Genomic DNA, 18,982 nt, shown 5'->3' on the forward strand with positions numbered 1-18,982 from the left:
ATCACTACTTCAATGCAACAGTACAGAAAATTTACTTGCAGTTATCCTCATAGACAGTGTCTCTCACAGTGAAGTCCAGGGTAGCTCTGGTAACACAGGTGAACAGCTGTAGGGATCCAAGACCCAAGGACAAAGCACCACCTCACCAGAACTGGTATCGGCCTTTTGGCTAAGATCAAGCGTATCTGTTCTTATCAGTGTCCAGTAGGGGTGCTCCGCCGTCATTCTTGCTTTTAGGCAAGGATGGCTGGTTGTATAGTACCCCTGCTGGTATGATGGGGGCACTGAAGGCTAGTACCGGCTGGAATAGAAACTGAGGCGCCCACAGACTGTTGGGGACCAGGAGTAATTCCCCTGGGAAAACTGGAGGGGCCCAGTTCCTCCTAATTTAAATGGATCTATCTTGTCTGGCCAGGGGCGGGGAGGCAGAGAGTCTACAGAGCAGTGCCCCCTGAGTGGTCACCTTAGGGGTGCTCTTAGTAGCACATGGGGGTTGGGATCCCGAGTGTGAAAAGTGCACATGGTCACTGTTCTAAAACTTTTTCTGCACTGCCCCTTTTAGGGCTAGGCCTTTTGGCTAAGTCCAGGGCAATTTTTATGCTACAGGCCTCAGGGCCTAACTAGTGCAAAATTGCAGGGCCACTTATTTATTTTTTCCCCCACGTTTTGTCACCTTTCACTTTTGGGTGTGTTTTTTTTCTCACTAAGATGGTAGGGTGTGGGTCCTCGGGCCTGCCCTGTAGTCTAGGGGGAGGATGCATGGCCATTAGGTTCCTTCCTCCTCTGTCCCTGTGGGGTTTCTCTTCGGGAGAGCCCTCTGACCTAGTACTTGGTGGTCGGCTTTGGCTAGTCACAAGGAAAGGGGTCCGCCAGGCCTTTTGGCTAGGTGGACCATGTGGAAACCTCAGTCCCTGTCAGGAGCCTTGGGGCCCGGGGGATCAGGGTAGAGGTCCTACCCCTTCAGGGGGTGGACTAAAGCACACCCCTAAGTGCACTTTTTTGTCTTTGTGTTTTGCACTTGCATGTTTTTGTCCACTTACAGGTTTTTCTTATTTTGCACCTCCGCATGACTTAAAAAAAAAAAACAGTCAGGGAGGGGCTCCCCACAGTAGTCTTTGGAGAAGCTGTGTGCTAATAGACTCTGGCCCGGCTACCCATATGCTGATTCTGACAGTGGAGGGCCTCTCACCTGGCTGCAGATCACTCGACAAGCTACCTTGGCCTCATCAGATGTGGTCTCTTAGAGCTTCTGTGGGTGGCAAGCAGTGAAACTTCTCTTCCCTGGGGGTGTCCAGGAACCCAGGGAGCTGTGGGAAAAGAAGTAAAAGGGGCCAATAACTGCTTCCAAGCAAAGTGAGTAAATGGGCACTCCATTACACATCTACTGTAAACTGATGCTTGGGATTTCTGAATGCATATCCCTCTTTTCATCTCTATAGAAATGAGTTATATATGTTTAGATGAGCTGACTTACATACAAGCTAAGCTTGTCCTGAAAATTACAAAGGGTTGGCAACTAGTCTGCATGCACAATCGTGTTGTTACATGGCCTTTCTGCAGACTTTCACTTTTGCACTGGGTGGATTTGTGTGTTTTTGGCTATGCTGGATGTATTGTGGTGCACTGCATGTACCAGCCTGGCATGGGATAAACAATAATGATCAACCAGGAAAACCCATCCCAGGTGATCAACTTTTTCACAGGGAGCATCAGTCAGGGTTGTGCCAATGCCTACAATACAAATGTTCCCCAAACTGACTGTTAGTAGCTTCATTATCTCTAATGGCTTATGTCTTTAACCTGATACACATACACAAATGGGGTCTTACCTTGGACTCACATAAATAACCTGTCAAAACAATCTACTCTTGACAGGTATAAATAAATCAACAAAAGATTTCAACTCATTTGCTTTACACATTTATTTATACTAAAATATACATTTACTTTATAGAAGCTTCAACAGGTAATTAGCAACTTCCTTCACAGGGAGGAATGAATATACACCTGTATTTCTGTCTACTAGCAGCCACAGTGAACTTTGGAAGGTCTTTAAAACTTTTTCAGTGTTTGGCTTGAACTGAAAGTGCTTTGGTTTGTTAATTAAGTTTGAAGTATTGTAGTTTTTCCTGGAGACATACACACAGTGACACACACCAGGGCTATCTGTTAAGCAATTTGTACCATTTGAATTCACCTAGTGGCTTCCACTTTGATTCTTGCACTTGAGTTCCTTTGAAATGCAAAGCTGTCTTTCAATGCAAATTGTATGCCTACTGGCCCAATAAAAGGCTTTAGACAGGGAGGTGCCTATCAAAGTGATAGCTAGTCAGCTGCCAAGGAAGGTGAAGGGAACAGCCGTGAATCAGGAAGAAGTGGAGCAGAGTTGAAGAAAACTTCAGGAGAGAAGAGACAGCTGGCCAGGCAAACACATTATGGCAGTGGACCCATTGGGAAAAATTTATGTGGGTTATCTTTTTGATAAGGACACAAATATGTACCCTAATCCAGTAAGGCACCCTGGCTTGAACCTCAACCACCAAAACTATGTCCCGGCTCCTTCACAGTATTCAGATTTTGCTAGCTATCATCATGTTCCTGGAATTAACAGCGACCCACATCATGGGCAGCCTGCGGGCACCTGGGGTTCTCCCTATGCCCCAAGCAGAGAGGACTGGCACTCCTATCCACCAGGACCTGCTCCATCCTCAGCTAACCCAGGCCAAATTGGTTTCAGCCCTACAGATTTTAACCCTGTTCAGCCACCGGGCTCTGGACTCTTACCACCTGCAATCAACAGCTCAGTGCCACCCTTGTCTCCTAACGCTCAACGGCGAAATCCTTATGACTGGATGAGACGCAGTGGAGTAGCAGCCAACAACCCTACCAATGGTGAGTAGAATACAATTCTGACCTTAAAAAAGAGCAAAAATTTGGCATGGGGTAAAGGTTTTCATGTTGGCTTTGTATCAGTAGGTTTTAAAGCGCTTTACAGTTTTTAAAAAATTTTATATCTATAAATCAGGTTGTTGTATCTACTGTGCAGGCTTAAAGGTTGCAACCTGCAAATATTTAATAAACTTTATTAGCAAGCCAGTTATATTTGATAGCAGTACCATGGGGCACGATTTTAACATGCTGCTCATCATTTATTAGCTTATCTTTTCGCCATGGTGAAAATTGTACAAAAAATAGTTTTCCAATGTATTAATTTTTATTATTATTATTGACATACATACTGATTTTTACCACTTTGTTCACTTACATGCATTCCTAAGATTTTACACATATAGATTTTACAAATCTGCCTCAATAAGTTAAATGTGTTAAGCATGTATTAATAAATGCATGCAATAGTATTTAGATGTAGTTTAGACAAATGAGTGTCTCCATTGGATTATATAAAAAAAATACCATGCAAAAGACCAAATATTAAACAGACATTGCTTCTCGGGACGACACTGCCTATTTAACATAAACAGTTTTTTTTATCACTTTTTTATTTATAGATAATATTTTTCACCTTGAACGTTGGATAATGTTTATTAATGGGTAAAAAAACAAAAATTGGCAAATTCTGGTCATGGTATACGAAACAAAAATGGGTATTGGGCAATGCAGAAGCGTGATTTCATTTTATAACTACCCCAAATTGATGTAGCTCAGCAGGAAGACGTTCCTTTACAAAATTATTTATGAAAGGTAACCTTCTGTCATCGCGTTACAGCTGGCCATACATGAATGGATATGAATGTTCAGAAATGAATCACAGATATTATTCATCCATCTATTGGTGCATGCTAGGAGCTTTTGCTTGCAAGGCAGAGGAAAAATGTGCTACGGTTATAACTTGCAAAGTATTTGAATTACAAGCGCACAAAACAGTGAGATTATTGGAAAATTGCTTATATGGTTCAACATTGTTTTCTCTTTAACTTACTACTAAATCTTCAATTTTTTCTCTTTAACTTTCTACTAATTTTTGCTTTAAATTTCCACTAATTGCGCCTTAAACCATAGAAAGAAACAGATTAAAACAAAGAGCACAAATTTTTTAATAAACCAATTTTGTTGGCTGTAGTCCCTCAGTAGTATAGTATACATTAGATCAAGGCGTGATTAAAAACACTTTTCTATAGATCTTGCAAGGCCATGTAGTGTTACCAATACCCAATATCCTCCCCTCCGCCAAAAAAAAAAAAAATGCCTCACTTAGCACAGCAATACGTCAATAGCATAGGCTTAAAGCGAATTTGTCGGAAACAAATGAGCCCCATGACATGCAGCAATTCACAAACTGGATACAATAACAATCTCACCATATGGGGTTGGTTTACTAAAACTGGAGAGTGCAAAATCTGATGCAGCTCTTCTTAGAAACAAATCAGCTTCTAGGTTTTATTGTCAAAGCCTAATTGAAAAAGCTGAAGTTAGAAGCTAATTGGCTACCATGCTCAGCTGCACCAGATTCTGAGTTCACCAGTTTTAGTAAATCTACCCCTATGAGTCAGTGGCTGGATTACTTTTACAATGTAAATGACATTTTATTCAAGGCTCACCCATGTTGAATAATTATCACAATTGTGAGCTCAAATGTTAGCTAAAATGTTTTACAAAAATGTCAGAGGTTTACACAAAGGAGACAAAACTATGTATTTTTCCACTGCTGATTTATTAATAATGGTGAATTGGATTTAAAACATAACAGCAACTTCTGCAGTGTTTTGCTGCACTGTACAGACTAATTGGGCCTCACGGTTGACAGGTTTGCTTTATTCCATTATAAAGTGAATAATCTGTGATGTATGAGATGAAATACTTTACAATAAGTAGAAAACAGAAACATATATCTTGTGGAGCTAAAATGATCGTATTTTATTGTATCTCAGTATTGTTCTAACTATTGCTCAATTCTTCAACATATTTTTTTCAAGTTGTCTATTCTGTCAGCAAATATGAACTTCAACCCCAGTTTATAATGTTGTGCATTACACATGCTCCATCTTGCTTTTTATTTACATTAGGTATGCGTACACACGGATGCACATTCAATATCATGTCAACAGTCAAAATACAAAACCAGTGGCCATCGTAAATAAACATAGTGGCCAGCATTTTAAAATAATTATAAGGGAAACTCATGCTGGAGTGATGACCAAAGATAATTTCCATTGTGGCAGATGTATTTGTTTGGGGCAACTTTTCGCATTTTAAATATATTGCTTATGATTTTTTAGACTGTATGGTATCATCTTCCGCCTGGCAGCACTAGGGTCATTGGTTTGAATCCCAACCACGGCATCACCTGCCTGGAGTTTGCATGTTCTCCCTGTGCGGTTTTCCTCCGGGTACTCCGGTTTCCTCCCACACTCAAAAGACATGCTGGTAGGTGAATTGGATCCTGTCTAAATTAGCCCTAGTATGTGTATGTATGAATGTGAGTTAGGGACCTCAGATTGTGCGCCCCTTATGGGATAGGGACTGATGTGAATGTACAATATATATATATGTAAAGCGCTGCGTAAATTGACAGCGCTATATAAGTACCTGAAATAAATAAAATAAATAATCAGAGGATAACAACAGAATTTGATATAAAAAAACATTATTAATAGCCTGATCAGTATTCAAAACCAAGGATATATTTTCACATCTTTAGGATGTTTAAAACTTTATAATTATAATAGTAGTAATAACAGCAAAAACTATTAATTACAGAATTTAATGTTAAAAAAAATATTTTTAGCAGAATGAATAAGAATGATTAGATGATTAGTATTCAAACCCAAGGACAAATCTACTCAACATCTATGATGTGGAAAATATATTAATTATAAAAGTAGTTGTAATGTCAATAGCAAAGTAGTTCTAATAACAATAGCAAATAATATTAACAACAATTATTATTACCAATAATACCTTTGTTATTGATTTTATTATTATTATTATTATTATTATTATTATTACAATAAAACTAATTATTTTTGCAATTAAATTTTTTGGTTTTATATTTCTGTAGATATTGATGATGATGATGATGATATATATTGCGCATCTATTCCATCAATTAATATTTTAAGATGAAGGATAACTCTGTAGACCAAATAATACAAATTATTTTATTATAAAACATTTACTAGCTATCTCTAGTGCAGATCCGCTGTAATGTAAAGTATCGCTGATCGCTGTATATTTTCAATCTACAAATTATTCCACTCTTTTGTACATTCTATACCCATATAATACTAATCCGCCATAAAATAAAACTGCTGCCATGGTAGTCTTTGAAGCAAAGTCATATACAACATTGTATTTCCTACCGCAAGTACACCAACTTATGTACAAACACAATGTAGTTTACATTAGCGCAAAGGGATTGAGCCACACCTGCAGGTATATGAAGATATTCCATATTCTAACATCTAGATCAGCCTTTCTCACACTGAGTTCCCTGGAACTCTGGGGTTCCCTGAGAATTTTCTAGGGGTTCCATAAGCAGTGAGCAGTGGTAAATTGACCACCAGCCTGAAGGTGCCTGCATAGTTCTGGCACCAACACCACTTAACAAGGCCAGCATAGTGGGTACAGCAGAACTTCTTCTCTGATTTCTCAGTTAAGCTAACGCTGATCATGTTAGTTGTTGGTAAGGTGGCATTTTTCCAAATGACCACTAATGTATGGGTGCACTGCACTGGTCACCACTGTAATGGCCATTTTTCTCACCTACCACTAGTGTAACAGGGCATCTTTTCTTTTCCACAGTGTAAGGAGAACCTTGTTTCATTGACCACTAATGTGGTGTGGTGTATGCATCATGAGCTGTAGATATAATCATTTTCCGTAGGGCTTTCCTGGGACCTGAACTTTATTTTTCAGGGGTTCCTTACTGCTAATATAGTTGAGAAAAGCCAATTTACTGGATAATTTTATTGTATAATAGTAAATTATTTATGAGTGTAGCCATATTGGATAATTATATGACATTTCCATGACCAGAGTATGGTTTCTGATTCAATATGGCTTTTTGTCATTGTGTAAAAAAATAAAAATTGCTAGCTTTCCTCCTGAATTATTGTGTGCAGAAGCATAGATGTAAAATGTGTTTTCTGATTAACATGTTCTACGATAATGTGATTCTAGCTTATATGTAACAACATTTCTCAGTTCATTGTTTATGTGACTGCTAGTAGTAATATGATTATGTGCTATTATTATGCGTACACAGACTATTTAGCAATAAAGCGTTACTATGTATTATTATCTTGTGATATACCATATCAGTCTTAAGAGGCTGTAATCTACTGAAGACACTGGGAACGAAAAGATTTAGGATTACCTATTCATGATATTAGTGATATGGCATTAGGGTCCTGATTTCAAAACCAAAATATCTTCAGACTTTTTATTCTTGCCTGTTTGCTTTTTGTTGTTGTCACAAAACTATTTATAGGTAATGTATGTATCAATGAGACCTTAAATGTATTGTCTCCATTTTTGAAAGACTCTATAGTTTTAAGTGGTGGTTAACAATAGTTCTGTAAACAAAGTAAACTTGAAAGAGAATGAAAAAGGTTTTGGATGAATTGTTTAGAGTACCAGTAATACAATCTAATTAAGACGTTTCTAGTGAATGGCTGGCACACTATCTATACTATACTATTCTGAAAGTTTGGTTACTACTTTGGTGGTCTTTTTTTAAAATTTTCGTAAATTTGTGTATAGACTTGCAGACTGTTGTTGGATGAGCTCAGATCCTTAAATAAGGCCAGAACCAGCCGTATTTTGGGGAAACAATATTGAAAGGGTGGGAATCATTAACCTAGATGAATGCCCATGGGTTCCATTGAGATGTTATAAAGTGTCAAAGAAGTAATAATTGTCATCTGACCCAGCAGAAAGTGACTGGATAACGGGATGATTATCAAATGTCTATGAGTACTCTTAGAACAGAATACATTCACAATATTAATGTTACATGCAGGTTTGTTAGGTTATTTAGATACATTGCACTCTGACTTTACAGATAACGCCATTTTTTAAACATTTAGTTATAGGCATAAAATAAAAGTTTGCAGAATGTTGACCCATCTAACAACAATCTTTCATAAACAAATGTGGGCAAAACTGTGTTTGGTTGAGCTGGAATTTTCATTGTAGTTACAAACAGTCTTTTCATATGACTTTTTTTTTTGTTGAAATGTAATTAACTCGAAAATACATATTAAAGCTGGCCAAACATGGATTGAAACTTGTCCGGTTCAGCACAGACTAGCCGATTTTTGATTCATGTATGGGTTGACTTGTCTACAACTAGCCTGTCGGGTTTTTCCCGCACGGTCAATGCCGCCTGCTATAGCCGTCAACACTAATCATTGTATTCTGCTGGTGGAGAAGGCTGCCCGCCAGCAGAATGCAAAAGCTCAGTGGGAGTGATTTTTTTTCCCATCCACATCAAATGTGTGGGGGAAACGGTTCATTTTTTTCCACTCAACCCTCTGTTTGAATGAAAAAAAATTAATTATGTATGGCCTGTCGTACTTCCTCTACTTGCAAGCATGATATCAAAATAATCCATTTTGTTAATTTTTTTGGAAGAAAAAAGTTACTGTGTATAGAACGATCTTTCAGTTGCAAGAATTTTTATGAGGGATTGTCCTGTGACCTGGACATTGTCTTTTTGCTTATAGAAAGCCTTGTTGCATTTTAGTTGCTGTTCCATGCTCCATGTTGTAAAAAAAATACTAGATTTTGTTTTAGTAAACTTAGGAATGCATATTTCTGAAGTATACATGGTGGTATAGGTTATTTTTATTAAAAGAACTAATAAAACAAAAACATTTTTAAATGGCGTACCTAGTACCGTATTATATATAATAAATACGATGTTCACTTGATGCATTCGGAATAAAATAAGAAAAGTGAGCAATTTAATTATGTAATTATATATATATATATATATATATATATATATATATATATATCCAGAAGTAAATTGTTTTGGATCCATAAATATTAACAGCATTAAAAAAATAATATGTAGTGAGAAAGAAAAGGAACATATGTTTTCCCAATAAAAATACTCCATGTCTCTAGATTTGGTTAGGATTTGTTTCTTACTAAGTATTTATAAATATTTATAACTTTTTAGATATCAATACAATTTTATTTTTAAGCCAATTCTATTTAAGTTATTTTCAAACTTTATTACAGTTTGACTAAATCAATAATTTTGTTTCCTTTATGGTACTTTATTCATTATATAAATAATTGCTGTGCTGATGAAATTATAAATCATAAGACATAAATTAAAATTACAGATACACTCTAAAATTTTCATTTACATTTAGTTTTTATTTGTATTAATTAATCATTTTATCAGCACAGCAATTAGTTATATATTGATTTTGGAGTGAATTTCAGTTCACTATTTTTGCTTACAGCTCAGATTGTGGAACTGATGTGCTGAGTTTTTATACACGTATTTTGCTTCATCATGAAATTGACAGGATAGGCATAAGTTACTGCCTCCTACTACTGACATTAACTTCAATATTTTTCAAAATAATTTGAGGGTTAAAAAATATAATAATACAAATATAATATAAACCAATATAAATACACTGAGCCTTTTCATTTATACAGACATTAAATTCTAAGTAATTTTTTTGAGGAAATTCTATTTATAAAATTTTTTCTTGTGCTTGGTTGGTTGAAGTAATTTTGCTGCGTTACTGCATTAGTTTTAATGGAATGACAAATCTTTTTTTATACACCAAAGATAGCCATCTAGCCAAAGGTTGATATTATTGTTGTGGGTTATGGTCTGTAAATTATATTCTAGAGGTTTAGGGTTTTATCCTTTATCATCAAAAACATTTTGCACTCGATGAAAGACCTGTTTGTAGAAGACAAATGTTCCTGTAAAGCAATATCCACACCTCCACAATCTCAGTACATTTTTAAGCCAATTTTCCATGCATTATCCTTCATCCCTATGGAAGGTGAGCTTTGATGAAAACTGCACTGATAATGCAATATGCAGGATTTTTTTACAAACCGCACCAAAACACAGATAGAAAGTGCAGCCTAATCCTGATTTGCAGATAGTCCGTATTTAAAATAGCCTCACCAGTTCAATATGTAATTAGACAAGAAATATATGTGATGAAGAGTCTACAGCTAGACTGCAGCTGTCCCCTCTAAAACAGGCCATAGATGGTTCGAATCCTGACCTGTTCAGCAGGGACCGACCAAGATTCAAACCATTTATGGCCAGCCTGATTATACCCAATACAATTGCTGTACGACTTGGGTACAACCCAGTGGTGTATTTAGGTTTTGTGCTGCCCTAGGCAACACAAAATCGTCTCCCCTCATTGACACCGACCAACACCCCCCCCTTACACGGAGAGAGCCTGACATTGACCAACAACACCCCTGCCCCCCACCTGGGAGAGCCTTCCACTACCCACCCCCCAAACGATAGAGAGAAAGACACTCATCTTCACAGCATCAAGCAGCCCGTAGCCTCTCTCAGATCCGACCTGGTTCCCATGGCACGCGTATCCCTTCTTTCATCCCTTCTGGGAGGAGGTGCTGCCCCCCTAAAAAATGCTGCCCTAGGCAAGTGCCTTGTTTGCCTTGTGGTAAATATGCCCCTGGTGCAACCACCCGTTGGATTTTTCATGTGATTATTGCAGGGACGGCTTCCCCCACGTCCTCCTCGTGCATCGCCTCTGGGAGAACACAATTGCTCGGAGGTAGGGATTCCCCCATCAATACTGACTTTTTCTGGGGGAATTAAGTGATTTTTTTTCCCCTGCAACCCAAAGTTGCAGATAAGAGAATCACATCATCTATGGCCAGCCTAAGGCTGAGAACTGAGCAATCACATGACCACTGATTGCTCAGTTCTCGGCCTTCACTAAGCAGACAGCATGACTGTCAGTCACCAGTTCTCTATTCTGGCCCTTCAACACTCAGTAGAGTATTCTGTTGTGGAGGGGGCAGGAGTGGCTGACTCTCAGTGGCACTCTGAAAGGCTGAGCCAGCTGCCGGTTGGGCATCTGGGTGGCTTCTGGACCAGCTCTGTGATGTCAGCTGACAGCAGGCTTTAGCCCACTGTCGGCTGAATCTGAGTGGCAGGAGTGCAGAAATAAGTACACTCCTGTGACCCAGAAGACTTCTTTTTTATTGATACAATTTCATTCAGGGCGGGAATGCCAACTAATGCTAGGGGGAGTGGGGAGGAGGCATGAGCACAGACAAGATGCTGCTGTGGTGACATTTGTCATATGGGAACAATAAAAATTGGGACAGTTTTGTAATCTGCCTGATAAATGGTTCCTTCAACTGCAGTCGGTAATCGGCATCTTAGGTGACCCATAAATGTGAGATTATCACCTGATCCTAGGGGTAGCCTAAAGGGTTTGGAAACTTTCAAACAAAGTTTCATAACCTTTCCCACATACCCTTGAACAGAACTAGCCCACCATTCCTTCCTCAAAGACCTGTACCAACTGAGTTTTTGCTGTTGAGGTCTGCATGCTGCAGGCTGGATACTTCATCCTGCTGTCCATGCAACCCCATAGACGTCTTTTTTTATTATTATTTAATTAAATCTTTATTAGTTTTATAATACAAAATCCACTTTATATCAAACAGCATAAAACACAAATTCCACATAAGTGTATCTATTACCGTCCTCTTTTCCACCCCCCATTCAAATGTACCCCTTATCCTCTTATTCTTTTCTTTTACTTCTTGTTCCTCTAATACTCTTTCCATCTAACTTCTCCCCCCTCTTCTCCTTTTCCTTCTCTCTTATCCTTCTACATACTCCTGTTTCCTTTCCTTGTTCTTTACACTCCAATCACTTTTAAGTATCTTTTTGATTTTTTAAAGTCATACCATCTTCCCGAAGATTTTTTTAATTTTTCAATTTTATCCTCATCAATATGGTATAATTCTTCCATTGTGTGTGTGTATATATATATATATATATATAATATATATATACTCAGCTCTATTTAACCAGTCTTTTATTTTTGGGGGCTCTATTGCTTGTCAAAACTCCATAGACTTCTATTCTTTCCTAGCACAATTTGGACAATTAGGTCAGGGATCAAATACTCAGAGATTTTGGGTAGCTGCCTGAGAGCTGATTCACACCTTATTAAACAGATATTGTTTGGGTGTATAACTTAGTGTACAAGGTGAGTTAATTACACTCACTTCAGCGTCTACTATACCTTTTGAAAATCCCAGCACAGAAAAATAGTCTAGCACCATAATGTAATGTATACAGATTTCCTCATATATAGATATAAGCCTAATAGCTAATAGCACAGGGAGACGTAGATGTATAAACAGCAGATTGGAGATAGGCAAGGAGGTTGGTTTCATGAAATTCTTAAGTAATCTATAGTCATAGCATTGATTTTGCCCTATCTGAGTGGTTTACACAAGATATTCCTTCTTCTTCTCCTTCCTTTCCCTCCTTCTTCTTCTCTTAGCTCTCTTGTTGGATTTGGATCACGTAAGACTGGAAAAGCCTTCTTTAACTGTTTATTAACCCAGTTCCTATATGCATTCTATGCTACTGTAGCATATTAGAGTTTTCTCCTTGGCGTCGAAGATGTTTTACCTTTTTTGGGGCAATACACTCGCTGATCTGTTCTATCATACTGATGTGCGACTGTAATCTTCCTTATAGTGAATTTAATTGCTGTTATGTTTGGGTAATTGCTTTGCAAACTTAATAAATCATTTTCTACCTGTAAATAAAGATTGAAAAATGATTGTATGTCTTTGTGCACTTCCACACCTTGCCAGACATTCTATTTCCCATGTTTCTCAGGGGGAGAATCAATCGGCTGGGTTAGGCTTTTACAGGGGTTCACTATTTTTAGGAAGAGGGATTACAAGGAGTGTCTAATGGTCCCCTACCTCCACTATTGACATAAACATTTAGTTGATTGAAACAAGATCTAGCCACCACTGTGAGTACTTTTAGGTTCCATATTCTGTGTTGAGTGTAATCATGACCATTTCCATTTTAAATGTATCCACTTGAACTTTCCACCTTTCCACGCATTCTATGTCAAGTGATTTCACCTGTTCTCATAAAGAATTGTACAATAGAAACCTATGACAGTGCAATGGTTAGAAGTTGAGGCAAGAGGATACTGGAACCTGTTTCCCTCCAAAGAAAGTGGAAGTAACTCCACATGAAAAACCAAATAAGCATGTTTTGCAATCTGCAGTTCAAAGGCTACCTGGGCAGCATTTGAAAAAGAGTACTAGTTTAACCCTTTCAACTCTCTAGAGCTATTGTCTTTATAAGTCATTACCTTTTGCTTTGTAGTGTCAAACAAGGTCTTGTAAACTTTTTCCATTCTGTTCGAGATAACCCAAGATAAAAAAGAAGGCCGGAACATGTAAAACAAAAAAAAAAAAACCAGCTTAAATAGAAAAAGTAATTTTGGTATTTTAGGACTTGTTCACGCCTGATTCTTTGTCATGCATTTGACTGTATTTTTCATTGTAGGCTAAATGTATAGATATGAGACAACTCATTGTTTTTGATGTATAAAGTTGTAGTTCTGTCTCTTGCACTTTGGTTGCCTTAACTTTCATTTTTGCATTAAAGCCAAAATTTATTTTTGTATGCAAAGCTTTTGTTTAGATTTGCATAGAGTGGGGAAGGGCTAGAATCTCTGTCAGTTTTTTTACTACTTTTTGTGTCCTAACTGGGAACATTCACTGTCGCTGTGGGTCCTAGTGACCATTTTCTCCAGTAGAGAAAGTGAAGAAAAATCCAAAACACATGCCTCCCAACTGTCCTTCATTTTGAAAGACCATCCCTCTTTTGGAACCAAATCCCTCTGACCCTCTATCTCATCAGTTGTCCATTTTGGACAGATGTTTAGGTCTATATAATAAATGATAAACACTTAACTACCAAAAGTGTTACACTACATTAACCCACCATAAAACCTTTTTATTATCACATTATTTAAAAAAAAAAAACAGGACAAGGGAAACATAGTGATGAAAAAGTACTTTGGGATTTAAAGTTATTGTGAAGTTATTTAATGTGTTTTTTTTCACTTACCTGCTCTGTGCAATGGTTTGCACAGAGCTGCACCGATCCACCTCTTCGCAGGTCCCCTGCCGATGTTCTCGGCTCCTCCTCTTCTCCATGTGCCACAATAGGAATCCACTTCCTATGGTGACACATGTGCGAACTTGATCCCCAGCCAGGCTGTGTGCATCTATAGACGCAGACAGTGCAGCTCAACACTGTCCCCTGCTTCCTCCTCACTGGATTTGATTGACAGCAGCAGGAACCAATGGCTGATGTTGCTGCCTCTATGTCCAGTGAAGAGAGAGCGCAGCACCACTGCTCTCAGGAACAGAGCTGGAAAGAGATCTGGTTCTGGTAAGTATTTTGGTTAGGTTTTTTTTACCTTAATGCAGACAATGCATTAAAAGAGAAATGTGATATTCTAAAAAAAAATTCACTCTCACCTAGGTGGATGCAGCATTGGTCCTATGCTACATCTGACCCCCACTGCCTCTACACTGAGAACTGAGTGTTCAAAGGCTGCTGATCACTCCGTTCTTGCTCTTCAGTGAGCAGAGAGTTGGTGACTATCAGACTGCCATTGATAGCCACCTTTGAGTTCAACTATACACATATAGATATTGTTTCATGATATTGCATGCATATGCCAACTGTACTATAAAAAACCCAACTGGTATCTGCATTTCAAGAGATCAAATGGGTACATTTATACGCCTAATTTGCTACTCGCAAATAAAGTTGAACACTAATGACCATTTAGTCAATAAATCCCCTAATAATATAGTCTACAGGGCAACACACTGCTCCAAAGAGTATCATTCAAGGGTCAGGTTGTTCATTTCTTAATCAGATCTTTTCTAGCTACACAACAGCATTTTTTTCCTTAGCAAACCTGTGTTTGGTTTAAACACCCAGTCAAGGAAAAGAATTCGAACAAAAAATTGGTTTTAATTTGACTGGGCCTTTGATGAAAGCACAGGTTCTCTGAATTTTGGCCATAATGCACTGAGGACTGAGTCCTACACATTTGTACAGATAATTGCAGCAGTCTAAAATAAAACCAAGTTTGAGCATTTCCTGCATAAATTAAGGCACTCGGGTAAAATGTGCAGTCTGTCTGTTCAATGTTTGTCAAAACAGTTGGCTCAGCTTGGCCAAACATTCATGTTTAGGTCTATGCAGTGAGGAAGAGGAAGGTTCAGCAGAACGGGGTGGCACAGTGGCAAAGTCGTTAGCTTTTACCTCCTAACAGCACTAAGGTCATCGGTTCAAATCCCTACCATAGCACTACCTGCCTGGAGTTTACATGTTCTCACTGTAACTGTGAGGGATTCCTCCAGGTACTCTGGTTTCCTCCCACACTTTAAAGACATGCTGGTAGGTTAATTGGCTTCTGTCAAAATGGACCCTAGTATGTGTATGTATGAATGTGCGTTAGGGACATTAGATGGCACTCTCCTTGAGAGCAGCAACTGATGTGAATATGTAAAGTGTTGTGTAAGTTGACAGCACTATATAAGTACCTGTAATAAATAATAAGACACTGCTGTAGAACTATTGGGAATGGAGGGTTGGCAAGTTTGTAAATTAATCACTCATTCCCATACAGGGGGTAGATGGCAGACATCTGTTTGGACCATAGACATGAGACCCTACACCTCTGGTGATTATCATCTTGTCATATTATAGCAATTGTCCATTTGTAGCCCACCCATCATGAATGCCAGCTGTTTGCCTGCATATTGTCAGGTCAGTGTTTCTTGTTGAGAACCATATTACTATTGTTTTAACAAAGTTACATAGTTACTCTGGCTGAAAAAAGACAAAAGTCCATCCAGTTCAACCAAAGAAAAAAAAAGTTATAATCCTATACCCTCAGTTGATCCAGAGGAAGGCAAACACACCCAGTAGCATAAACTTACCCTTACTTGCCAACCCCCCGCCCCCAAAAACACACACACTTTGCTAAGAGCCAATTTTCCTCTACTGCAGTTCTAGAATAGTGACTGGACAGTAAAAGAGAAGCAGCAGACTAATAAGCTCATCTCTGTCAGTTTGCTCTATCCCCCTATCAGTATGCTCCCTGTTGCAGCACACCTGATTAGGTACTGGTACTGCTTCTTCCTATCCCAGTCTGAGCTTTGCTGTATAGGGGCTGCATGAGGCTGATGCCAGTTCAAGAGTAGGTGCTTACACTGTTTGCATTAAGAAGAAGAATAATGTAAAGATTTCAACTAAATAGTAGTCATCTGCACCCAGACATCGACTCCCTGTTGCATAAACGTGAATGAGATGGGTAAAAGATGGCTTCAGCTCCTGTTCTCCACCTGTAGAGAACTCTTCAGACGTGTTTTGCCAGAGTCTGATCAATGAGGACTCTATGATTAAGCCCCAAAACGGGGGAAACACATCTTAGGTGTTCTCTACAGGTGAAGAAGAGGCGCTGAAGCCATCTTTTACCCATCTCATTCACGTTTATGCAACAGGGAGTCGGTGTCTGTGTGCAGACAGCCACCATTTTGTTGAAGTCTACTAGAGCCTGACAAGCCGATCCTGTGTGTCTTGCACCAGTCAATTCACATCCTGATCCGACTGACACAGGTTTGTGAGGGGGGTGGGGGGGGGATTTAAGCAGTAATATTTTTATTATTTTAAAATAATTTAAGGGTGTTTTACTTGATACAAAGCTGCATTAATCTGCCTCTTATATAAAGAAAAGAAACTATGCTACTGCCCATTAATCCACCTATAAAGATCATGGTTGCACAATAATTAGTCACTCATCTGAAAGTAGTATATCCATCTAATTGATCCGCACAATTGGTGCTTATAATATCTTAAAGCCTTGGCGCCGATGCCTCCCGGCCCTTTAAAGGTTTTAGAAGCCGGGAGGTGGGGCAGAGTTTTAAGGTCATGTGACCACCGTGATTCACCATCACGGCGGTCACATGATCGGGAAAGGTCCCGATCGAAAGAGGAGATCGGGACCTTTCCGTGAGTACCGGACATATGTGCTGGGAGCGCGCAGGTCGCGCACTCTCAGCACATATGTTTTTGTTAATTGCACGCAAATGTGTGGCCGCTCTGTGTCAAGGCCCAGACGCCGGGAGGCCGCACATTTGCGTGTGGCTGGCGTAAAGAGGTTAATGCTATGATTAAAGCCATGTAGGCAGAAACGCATCAACTAAATTGTATTTCTGTGCACTATACACTGTGGTTTTTTTAATAAATGTCGAGATTTTATAAGCATCAACGGTCGTGCAGATCAGTTAATATATCTGCCTGGAGTTCAGGACTTTAAAGTGTTACTAAACCCAGGACCTTGCATTACTATATCTGGTCTCCCACAGTACACACAACATGGAAATGCAATTATTTTATTAAATATAAACTGCTAAACACCTTTTTCTCATCAGCAGTTAGAGCAGTCTTGTGACTTCAGCAGAGCACTGGTTAAAGCTTGTAGGAGGAGTTTTTTTCTGCTCTAGGAGGATGCAGAACCCCTGACCTCTGTCTGGACAGTGTTGATTGGCTCTGTGTTGATCACATGCACTCTTCAAAGAAAAAAGCCTCTCTAGCAATGTGCAGAAGGGCTACGAGTTCAGTCTGTCTTATAAGTGTTGACAACAGCCTTTTTACAAAGGATTAACCCCTTAGGCTCCACAGAGAGTATAACAAGCATGCTTTACTGCATATATAGACTGATTTTACTATTGTGGTATTAGTAACACTTTAAGCATAGACTTCTGTTACAACATCCATAATACTTCTTGCATCATAAGTGAACACTGCCCAGCCAAAAGTAAACCATGCAGCAGGTGTACAAAGAACTGAAATCTACAACAGGGGGCCAATATATCCAGCTTGGATGGTTGTATGAAATACACAACTTTGTGTTTCCAGGCATATTTATTTTATATTTCAATATTTTTATTGTAAAAAGTAGTCTACAGAAAACTAGAAAACATAGCTCACCTACATGGTGAGTTGTGACAAACAAGCAGATTCATGGAATATATAGGCACATAAGAATACATCAACCAATGATGTTGTAAACAAGAAAACACAACCCCAGTAGGGTAGCAAATATTCCATCGGTCAGTAAACACGGGCAGTTTCATATAGCCATCTAACAAAAATAAGGAGACCGAAAAAATTAAACAGAAAGAGTCGAAGAAGAGGATAAAGAATATATCGGGGAAAAAAAAGGAGAGAAGAAAGAATAAAAGAGGAAGGAAAGAAAAGAGAGAAGAGAAGAGGGCCAGCTATAGGTCCATTAAATAATCGATGTATACTGTATCTAATCCATGGATCCCATGTAACCTCAAATTTAAAAGTATTATTGTTTACGATACTGGTAAATTTATCATTTATCATAATCCAATTAAGTTTCTGTTTGACCAAGTCTTACGGAATTGATGACTGTCTCCAACATCTAGCTATAGTAATTTGTGCCGTCAACAAAAGATAAATAATTAATTTAACTGATTTCTTGGGAATATCAGTGGGCAACAGATGAAATAAGGCTACTTCCAGTGATCTATGAATATTAATTCCCGTTACCGAATAAATTAAGTTAAATATTCAGACCCAAAATCTATGAACCAACAGACATTTCCACCATATGTGGAGCACAGTGCCCTCTTGTCCAAAGTGTCGAAAGCAGGCATATTTATTTTAAACAACATTAGTAATGTTATGCATTTAAGTTTTAAAATTATTTTTTTTAACACAAAACATTTAACATTAGTATTGTGCTGTAAAAAGAGCACCTGTTCACACCATGAAAAAACACCATTTCCATTTTATGCACTTTAAAGCCTGCAGTCAATGTCAGACACAAACCAGGTGATCAATAGTTACACAAGGCCACAAGAGACAGGTAATAGCAGA

The 18,982-nt window shown here is 38.5% G+C and overlaps 1 protein-coding gene across 1 annotated transcript in view; it reads left to right on the forward strand.

Annotated features, from left to right (window-relative positions):
* Nucleotides 1-2,340: 2,340 nt before the first annotated feature.
* The window catches only part of CDX1 (caudal type homeobox 1), a 62,264-nt gene continuing 45,622 nt past the window's right edge, over nucleotides 2,341-18,982 (forward strand). Inside the window, exon 1 of the mRNA XM_089682131.1 lies at nucleotides 2,341-2,892. Within this exon, the coding sequence (XP_089538257.1) occupies nucleotides 2,436-2,892 (457 nt within the window). The 5' untranslated portion in view covers nucleotides 2,341-2,435. The remainder of the gene's footprint in view (nucleotides 2,893-18,982) is intronic.

This window comes from Staurois parvus, unplaced genomic scaffold (assembly GCF_062004578.1).
Source record: "Staurois parvus isolate SC_StPar_1 unplaced genomic scaffold, SC_StPar_1.0 ptg000286l, whole genome shotgun sequence".
Taxonomy (NCBI): Eukaryota; Metazoa; Chordata; class Amphibia; order Anura; family Ranidae; genus Staurois; species Staurois parvus.